The following is a 10,491-nucleotide window of genomic DNA, read 5'->3' as shown; positions in this document are numbered from 1 at the left end:
ACATAGACAGTCATACACTGTCATAGAGAGAAATCAGCCCACCTGCCACTAAATAATAATAATAATAATAATTCATTACATTTATATAGCGCTTTTCCGAGGCTCAAAGACGCTGACAATATAGGAGATACGGAAAACACAAAAACTACAAGTAACATGGAACACAGAGTCAGCGAACGGGGAGGGGGGGGGGTGGTAGGTACAGGGGAGGTGGTTAGGGGTAGGGGAGGCTGTATGCATATCAGGGGAGTGGCAGGGTTAGGGGAGATGGGTAGGGGTAGGGGAGGTTGTATAAGCGTGTCCAGAGGGGGGGCTGGCGGTGGCCGGGATGGGGGAGATGGCTAGGGGTAGGGGAGGCTGTAGGCATGGGAGAACAGGTAGGTTTTGAGGTGGGATTTAAAAGTGAGGAGTGAGGGTGAGTCTCTGAGTGGTTGAGGGAGAGAGTTCCAGAGGCGGGGTGCAGCTCGTGAAAAGGCACGGTGACCGAAGCCTTTGAGTTTTGAGGGTGGGACAGTGAGGGGAACAATGGATGGGGATCGGAGGGTACGGGTAGGGCGGTGGGGGAGAAGGAGGTCAGTCACTACACTTCACTTCACAACATTAGTAATTCTGTTCTCCACCAAAGATCGTTTAGAAAATCTAAAAATGAACATGAAAGGTTCATCATTATTGTACCACAGTATGATAGTTCTGCCAGATAAAAATATAAACACATACTAATGTTTTCATACATTCATATTCCTGACACAAACTTTTGCAAATCAATGTCATTTGCTTAATGTTTACTGTATATTCTACCAGAGGCGATGGAATGATAAATATTATTCATAATTTGACAGATTGCCCTCTGGTGCATGCTGCACTCTTGATAGACCTTGTGGCACTAAATAGTTGAACATCCACACAGTCAGATACATGTAACTCCTTAAAGAGCCCTTTTTTGGTAAACACCCTTGTTATAGTGGCTGTAATGTAGTTCCCTCCCCTGTTCTTCTTCACTGACCAGTCACTCATAGCTACAGGTCACTCAGAGCTACAGGTATGATTTAATGTTCATATTCTCATAGCTACAGGTAGTATTTAATGTTCATATTCTCATAGCTACAGGTAGGATTTAATGTTCATATTCTCATAGCTACAGGTGACTCACAGCTACAGGTATGATTTAATGTTCACATTCTCATAGCTACAGGTAGGATTTAATGTTCATATTCTCATAGCTACAGGTGACTCACAGCTACAGGTAGGATTTAATGTTCATATTCTCATAGCTACAGGTAGTATTTAATGTTCATATTCTCATAGCTACAGGTAGTATTTAATGTTCATATTCTCATAGCTACAGGTAGGATTTAATGTTCATATTCTCATAGCTACAGGTAGGATTTAATGTTCATATTCTCAATGCCACCCTGAGAGGGATAATGATATGCGCTGATCAAGGTCAACGAGACATCAAAGGCTTCACAGAATATCAATGGGCAAGACGAACAGCCGTTTCACTCCTAATGTGCTTTATCTACTGTATGTTTAACTGACAAAAATGCCATCAATTGAGATATTATTTGAGGTATTTAGCCCATCGCCCACACATTTTGGCAAACATGCTTACTAACGAATAAATAACAACAAAAGGACCAAAAAAGCAATGGAGGAGGATGTTTACATTGTTATGTACTGTAAATAACATTTAGTCTCTCTTTAAGTTCAAGTAAAAGATGAGTTGATAGGTTCCCACAGCAGCATTTGACTTAAAAAAAAAACAGTCTGTGGTTTGTGGTTGCCAAGAGCAGAGCTGTTCTGATGTGTGAAGAGAAGGAGGGGAGGATCACTAGTGCTGCTAGTCTCCTGACACCCCTCTGTTGGATTGGGACTCACTCTGCCAAGTTCAGCCTGGGTGAGTGTGCGAGTGTGTGTGTGTGTGTGTGTGTGTGTGTGTGTGTGTGTGTGTGTGTGTGTGTGTGTGTGTGTGTGTGTGTGTGTGTGTGCGCGTGCGTGTGCGTGTGTGTGCGCGTATGCGTGTGTGTACATGTGTGTGTGCGGACATGCTTGCGTGCATGTGTGCGTGTGTGTGTGTGAAGCCAAATCAAACCCTGGCAGTGCCTCTCTCCGGTTCGGGCTGGTTATCGTGTGTGTGTGTGTCTGAGCATGTAGAGATGAGCCGCTGAGGTCCTGGGAGCTAGCGTGCAACAGCAGAGCCACCCTCACCCTCTTCCATCATTAGCCTGTTGATGTGTATATCTGTTATGGGTATCTATGCAGGGGAAACGTGTTTAATACACAAACACGCTCCCCCCCACTCCTCCTCCATCTCCCACAGGTGTGCCGGTCTCTGCATGTTCTCCTTATCCACCCTCCTTATCTCCCCCTAACATCCCTCCCCCCTCCCCCCCCCCCACCCTCCATGATTCCACACCTTTGTGTTTATACTAGACCACTATACTAGACCACCTGGAGAAAATACAAGCTTTTCCTACAAATCAAGACGAGCGAAATAACAGAGGACGTAATAATCCATCTTGTAAGGTATTTTAATTGGGAAGTTAGCACTACTTGCTAACGTTGCTAGAATGCCGTTTACCAGAGGAATGCTGTAACGTTGTCCTGAGGCGTCGTAATGCGAGTGTGACAGGGTTGTAATGTTGGATGTCATTATCCATTAAAATAGTCTGGTACATATAGGCCAAGTCAATTTTCCATTCAAATAATTCCAGTTAAACTCAATCCAATTCGAAAGCGTCATACTTGGAATTTGATACGAGTAATTTATGTGTCTGTTTGAGTAGTGCAATCTCCTTCACAGCATCACTCCACTCACTGCCGTTCAGTCAGACAAATCCATGTGATTTGCTAAGCTCCATAAACTTCCTGGGTTGTGGCAGTGACGTGACTGTTAAATGCTGCTCATCATTCATATTTAATCACGGCCGAGTCATTTATTACCCACGGAGCTACACAGTCCTAAAGGCTCTCCACTTTATGTCCCTCTCTCCCTCCCTCCACTAGAATCGCCCTCTCCCTCTCTCCCTCTCTCCCTCTCTCCCTGTGCTCGTCAGTCAGGGTCGGGGGTCTCCTGGCGATAGTGAAGATGACAGCAGTCAGGATCACTACCTCCACCATCCTGTATGGCCAAGGGACAAAGAACCGGGCTTCCGCTATCACCAAACAACATATAATGAATAACACAGTTGATGGTCCTTCTTCTTCGGCGTATGGGTTGTTGTTTCCTCTCCACTCCACCAGGCTCGGGGCCGAGGGGCTACCCTTTTATCACCCCGAGACCTGGTTGAGGGGCTCACCCGGGCTATATTTCTGGACACCCCTCCAGAAGCCACGTCATCGTCTCGTCATCTAATACCGACAGACCATGCATCCCGTTGGGTGGGTGGTACACCGGGCAATCCAGGATAACATGGTCTGCGGTTTGGTCCTCTGCGCCACACTCGCACGACGCGTTTGGGGCCAAGCCCCATCTGTGCATTGATGAGCGGAAACGCCCGACGCCGGTCCTGACTACAGGGAATAGTCACCAGACGTATTACCAGGTTCAGATATATGATACAGTAAGAATTAAGTTTACCACTCACCACAGTGTAAAAGTTTCAACTGTGACAGATGGGAGCATTTGACCCTGCTTGGATGGATGGATCTACTGTACCATGACCACCCCCCCAAATCAACGCACCAGTCCATCCACCGTAGCTCCCAATTTACGACAGGGGAGGATTTGGCAATTGGGGAGCTTGTTTCCAATTCAATGATCCGCTCATTCATTACGTGACACATATGACACGTAAACCCCCGAATTATTAAGTTCAAACAAAAATATGCAATTTATTTCCCGAGAGGCCTACCAAGAGAATATTTTTTATGGAAAACATTTGATAGATACATAAAATAGCCATTCCCATGAGGTAAGCTTATTTGAGACAGTATTCTAATTTGGAAATAATTCCTGGTAATAGCACAAAAAGGGGGATAATAGTCATCTTTAAAAAAAAAAAAATCTATGTGATTTCCATGTCCACATTATCCAGTCTCTCTAATAGTAGGAGAGGATATAGAAAGGGGGGGGGGGGTTGAAAATGTTTCGCTCTGTAACAGCTCGTTGCAGTGAAGTGGAGCCAAGAGAAGCCCTCTATTAAACCTGGTAATTCCTCCTCTGGTCCTGTGCTCACTGCAGCCTTTAATAGGAACCAATCAGGCCTGGGTTGTCTGTGACAGCTCTTTTCCCACAATGCTCCAGTCAGGCCCAGACAACTTCACGCTGGGATTATCAGCCCAAATCCAAGTCTGATCCCTACATGCTATTAGACATACCGGGCAACAAACAAACTCTGCAGGAATATAGTAGTACAGTATCTATCTAGCTAGCTAGCTCTGGATAGCAGGCTACTCTAGCTGTGCTGCTAGCTAGCTCTGAACAGAGACAACATCTTAATATTGAGTGAAATACTGTAATAAAGGGATAGTTCACTCAACAAACAAACTCTGCAGGAATATAGTAGTACAGTATCTATGAGGAGTGTTGGTTTAAAAAGTAAGATAAGCTATAAAGGCACACAACACACAGAGTCAATACTGTACCAAAGTCAGCTTGTCTGCAGAATGGTAACAAACAATGGTAAGTAAACAATACTTCAATATTACGTTACATTACATGTTGGGCAATTAGCACGCCTTTAACCAAAGCGATTTAGAACAAATCCATTTGTCTTAAATAAGTGAATCATCTATCCATCAGTCATCACAAGAAAAGTAATCCCTGCTTGGGCCAGGGGCCATTGGCAGTCATAATGCTAGAAGAAGGAAGATTTTTGTGGTTAATATACAGTAGAGGAAACTGAACAGGAGGTTGGAGAGGTTTCAAGAGGGACAATTAAGGTGGAGCCTGAACAGATGGGTCTTCGGTCTACGGCGAAAGATAGGGAGAGACTCTGTAACTGACAATGGTTGGGAGCTCGCTCGTTCCACCAGCGGGGTACCAGGACGGTGAAAAGCCATGACAGAGGAGTGCGACTGCTCCCGTAGAGGCAGAAGGTGCCAGTAGGCCAGCAGAGGTGGAGGAGCGGAGTGAACGGGCAGGTGTATGGTCAGTCCCGACCATTGACTGCGTGTAGGAGGGGGCAGTTCCCTTTAAATAACATCCCATTGGATGTTATTGCCACAATGGCAGTCATACTAGTGTTGACTAAAGCCAGTCTGTCTGGGATAAGGCTAGGCTAGCTTACCAGCTGACAGCATCACGATACAGTATAGTGCTGCTGTGGTTAGCCAAAGTAAGGAAGCCTTTGGACACAGAACTCCTCTTATGATGTTGAAACCACTCCAGTCAGCAGGTGGGTGTGCTAGCAGCCCCAGAAACACGTGTTAGGTGCAGAGACAAGCATGACTAGTATCACAGTCAAGCATCGGCACCCACTTATTCTGGCTTGCTCCAGCAGCATGCAACTGGGGCTGCGCCATGTGATAAGGCACTGACCACAGGAGCTGTGGCTGTGTGGAGGCTGCTCTCATCTCTGCAACAGCATGATGGTGGTGGTGATGACACACACTGGACTGTGACGGCGATAGCGTCCCTCTCCTTGTGCCATAATCTGCCGTGGGTCAGAGTGGGACAAGTGGCGGGGGGGGGGGGGGGGTCCTGTTGAGTCAGGTTATCTGTTCTCTCACACAGACCAGCAAGAACAAACCTATCATCACTCTCCTTCCACTGACAGACCAGACCAGGTCAGAGAAGATAGAGAGATGAGATAGAGTGTTAAGAATCCGCACCATTAACAATCACCAACCCAGCTAGTATGAATGGTGGAGCACTGATCAGTTGTATGGAGATTCTAAGCACTTGAATATCACCATCAATCAAAAGTATTCCGGTAGGTAATGTGTTGTGGGAGAGTTGGGATAGCTGTAAACACCGACACGCATGAGAGAGTCTCTCTCATCTGTCTGTCTCACCCCCCTACCGACCGCACCTCAGTCTTAACTGTTTCTCTCTCTCTCTCTCTTCCTCTCCCTCTCCCAGAGGCTCTCCGGGTGTGCACCTTGTGACTAATACCTCACTCTCATTACTCACAGCGTCTGGCTTTACGCAGAGACTCTTGCTGTTTGTCTCCCTCTCCCTCTCTCTCTCTCTCTCTCTCTCTCTCTCTGTCGTCCTCTCTCTCTCTCTCTTTCCCTCTCCCGCCCCTCTCCGAAAACCACTCGACATCAAAAACACTGCCTCTCCATCCTGTGGAGGCTGTGAAGGCTTTAAATTGCGGCTCTGTTGCGGCACACACACTGCCGCGGCGGCTTTCAAGCCCCAGGGCTAGCTTCTCTTCTCTTCCCCCGCTGTCTGCTAATGAGGGAGACGTGATACATCATGCCTTATTCTCACCCCGTGCAGCCTCGCGTTCACTGCACGAACCTGGAAAAACAAACACTAGTTCTGAATGAAAACGCACGGATGAAAACACACCGAGTTGAGGCGTCGTAGGTGCAACGTGAGCCAAGCACAATCTCTAGTCACCCCCGCCGCCCCCCTCCTTCTCCTGAGCACGTCATAATCGATCATAAAGACGTCTTCATTCTGGATTTACAGCACACCTGCCAATCAAAGCGGCCATAGCAACACCGGGGTCTAACGCAGTAGTCTGGGAGTTACCAGAGATTGTGAACAAAGCCACACACATGCAAGGTCCCCTGACCCAACTCTCTGTCCGCAGGGCTATCCGCATCTACATCAGACCAAAACTAATCCTGCCTCTAATCTGATCCCAGGTCAGATAGCGTCCTGTGAACAGCAACCTTATCTGAGTGCCCAACCATACTTTTAACAAGAACCTTCAGTATATTTGAAGCGCTGAGGAAAAGAAGGCACGGTTGCTATGTGTGACAGCCTCTGGCGAGGTTTACTGATCCAATGCTGATGACATCTCCAATATCATCTCCAAGTGAAGATAATGTGTTCCTGGGTGATTTGGAAAAGCCTGCCAAGAAAAGATGTTTTTTTCCTTTTTTTTTTTTTTTTCCAGTAACAATTGTGTGGGAAAAATAATTGCTGTTGGACATCATCTTTAATCTTCCGACTGGCAGAAAGAGATCTTTACAGAGTCCTACATTACGCTTGGAACCAAATCAATTCCTGCAGATTCCACGCTCAGAAAGTATTATCAAATAGAGATGTCAAACCACATTTCGGGCTCAGTGTAATCAAACATCTAACAGCCACCGGCAACATCACAAACTGCCACCCTATTTCATCAAACAGACTACCTCAAGGGGCAGGACATAAAACCCTACTCCGACACGTAAGCAGGAGGATAAAACACTTCCATTGGTCTTTTGTGATCAGTGGAGCAGAGATCACTGGTATTAGGACACATTGAACCAGATCAAGAGACAGGACGCATTGTAATGCAACAGATGTATGGAAGATAAGAGAACGAGAGAAGGGATTGAGAGGGATTGAGACAGGGGAGACAGCGACAGAGAAAGGGACGAGACCGAGAGGGAGAGCATTACAGAGACAGAAAGAGGGAAAATTAGCGAGAGAGAGAGAGAGAGAGAGAGAGAGAGAGAGAGAGAGAGACACACACACACACACACACACACACACACACACACACACACATACACACACAGAGAACAAGCAATGTCAGAGACAGCAAAAAGAGATGAGCAGGTCTGGGCTGGTTACAGGGGCTTTTACATTTCTCTATCAGCTGCTGTTCCATTCAGAGTGAGAGTGAGAGAGAGAGAGCGAGAGGAAAGAGCGAGGTAGGTGTACCTTCCAGGACGGTGAGCTTGGCGCTGGTGTTGATCTCTCCCGCACTGTTGGTGGCCGTGCACTCGTAGATGGCCTCGTCCCGGTGGGTTCTCAGGGGCTGGATACGCAGGACGGACCCTGAGCCGTCGTCAAACTCTATCACCTGACATATGGGGGGGGAGAGGATAAAAACAGCTTAAAACACATCTGGGCTATCTATACTACAGTACCAGTGATCCTAGTCCGAGGTATAGTCCTGTGACTGGGGGTCTAATCTATAGTGATTGAAGCAGTCATGTTAAAACAGGCGGTTACATTCCAGTCCCTTTGATTGCCGCAGTCATAAACACTACTAGCCTCCTTGACATGTACAGGAGAGCTGCAGAGTAACAGCCAAGGGAGAACCCCTGGTTTGATCATTCACAGCGGGACTAATACAAGGCAAAGTGAACTGCTACTTTCTATTTAGTGGGGATCTGAGAAGGATGGTGTAACTCGTAAGAGAAGTGACAGGTGTGACTATGTCACCTCTGAGTTACAAGTAATACTGTAGGTCCAACCTAGCCCAGTACAATCATAAAAACACAAACCTGACAAAAAGGAGAGATTGGCAAAACTCGAGCTCTCAAACCGAGACTGCTCTCAGTTCTGATACCATCACCCAATTAGACAAGCTTTGTATGACATGTTTAGCATGAGTGGACAGCAGGTATTTAAGGTCTTTAAGAAGCTGGTGGGGTAAAGAATCAGGGGTCAAGGGGGAGGGCGTTACGTCCACTGTGGTGAGACTTCGCCTGACCCAAACAGCCACCTGACAGGAAGAAAGGCACATTCCAGTTCTAATGAATGCAGCTCTACTATATGCCTCTAGACTGGCTCCATATACCCCCCACGGTACCCCCCACACAGGGCAGCCATTAGTTTGAGGAGAGCCATACAGACAGGTGGAAGATATTTCATATTAATCACATCAGTGTGAGCAGAGACGCCTGCATCTATAGCAGGACTCATGTTGAGCTGCTTTACTTTCTCTGGTAGCTGGCTAGCTAATGGGCCTCCCTGCTGGTCTCTAGCTCCAGCATATCCAATCGCACTGCTGGGGAGTGCAGACTGACAGAGCGAGTGGAGAAGGTCTCCGTACTGACAGACAAGACAGACAGACAGACTCCATATGGATGAGTGGCGATGCTTTGTGTAAGGGATGTGGGTGAGTGCGCTCAGGTCCACAACATCAGAAGTAAGGTGAACCACTGCCCCCCCCGGGGGACCCTCCCTCCACTGTAGACACACACACCTCAAAACGCTGAGAGCTGACTTTCTTCCCCTTCTTCATCCAGGTGATCCGGGGCTTGGGCTCACCCTCTGCCTGGCACACGAAGGACGCCACCCCGCCTGCGATCCCCGTCTGGTCGTCGGGGGACTTGACGAAGCTGGGCATGCCTGAGAGAGTGAGAGAGAGACAGAGAGAGAGAGAGACAGAGAGAGAGAGAGAGAGAGAGAGAGAGAGAGAGAGAGAGAGAGGGAGAGAGAGGGAGAGAGAGAGAGAGAGGGAGAGGGAGAGAGAGAGAGAGAGAGAGAGAGAGAGAGAGAGAGAGAGAGAGAGAGAGAGAGAGAGAGAGAGAGAGAGAGAGAGAGAGAGAGAGAGAGAGAGAGAGAGAGAGAAAGCAATGTCAGAGACAGCAAATAGAGATGAGCAGCTCTGGGCGGGTTACAGGGTGTTTACAGTTCTCTATCAGGTGGTGTTCATGCAGTAACTATGTGCAGTTAAAGACATTGGCACTAAACTGAACTAAACAGCCAAACCTATGCAAAATGGCTGCCAGTCAAAATGGTTCGGTTGAGTTCCTTGACTGTCTTGTGTTATTGTTATTATACTCAACTGAGCATGAATCTTGAATTCCCCTTCCTGTGCCTGAATAAACATGTGGAATAAACCCACCCCCAAGGCTTGGCCATTTAAGGCCAATGAATACCACTAACTAACTAAGGAGGTATCAACTGTACGCAATTCAATGCGACAACACACATATTAAAGCTCCATAGCAACTCAAACAAAACCCCTCCACCCTGATATGGATATTCCACTCGTCAGAGCCACCACAGGCCAGGGTAACACAAATATACTGTATAACAATGTATTATGCCAGGATTCTTCACCTCTAGTTCCTGGCAACAGATTAATCATGTGTGGGGGGGGGGGGGGGGGGGTTGCTGCTCACACAGAAGGAGATGTGTGTATGTCATTGTCTCTGTGTGAGAGGTCAGTGTCTGTGGGGTGAGGGGGGGCAAGAGGGGTTAATACTACTTGAAGCATGGGTGCTATAGATGAGGGAGGCAGTGAGCCATAGCTATCTGTACACTAGATGCCCCCTTTGCCTTGCTCTCGCCACCAGAGACCTCCTTGTGAGTTTTTTCCTAAGTAGTGCTTCTTTGAGATAGAGACACTGTGAAGCTTTCTGCTTCTGTGCTGTACTGTAATGATGTAATGGCTTATGGCTGCATTGCTCTGTAGACTCTGATGCCAAGAGCAGGCTACCACCTGTCTCTTCTTCCTGAGGTGGTTTAGCGGTCTGTGGTTGTTCTCCACATAATATCCCATAAACTATTATGTGGTGGATGCACTGGGCCACCCAGCTTACACTCGATCACAGTGGATTCTTGTGGAGGTAGAGATCTTCCCATGCATGCATTACAATGAGCCTGTCCTCTGATTTCTACCTCCACCGCCCACCACATATACA

At 47.3% G+C, this 10,491-nt stretch overlaps 1 protein-coding gene across 1 annotated transcript in view; it reads right to left on the bottom strand.

Moving 5' to 3' along the window:
- The window catches only part of ptprfa (protein tyrosine phosphatase receptor type Fa), a gene marked incomplete at its 5' end in the record, with an annotated part of 134,839 nt that extends 125,651 nt beyond the window's left edge, over positions 1 to 9,188 (bottom strand). The window contains 2 exons of the mRNA XM_080535442.1: positions 7,772 to 7,913; positions 9,045 to 9,188. Of these exons, the coding sequence (XP_080391568.1) occupies positions 7,772 to 7,913; positions 9,045 to 9,188 (286 nt within the window). The remainder of the gene's footprint in view (positions 1 to 7,771; positions 7,914 to 9,044) is intronic.
- Positions 9,189 to 10,491: the final 1,303 nt, after the last annotated feature.

This window comes from Nansenia antarctica (genome assembly GCF_963989245.1).
Source record: "Nansenia antarctica genome assembly, chromosome: 7".
NCBI classification, from domain to species: domain Eukaryota; kingdom Metazoa; phylum Chordata; class Actinopteri; order Argentiniformes; family Microstomatidae; genus Nansenia; species Nansenia antarctica.
Note: the sequence above shows the minus strand (reverse complement) of the source record. Positions and strands in the feature narration are given on the sequence as shown.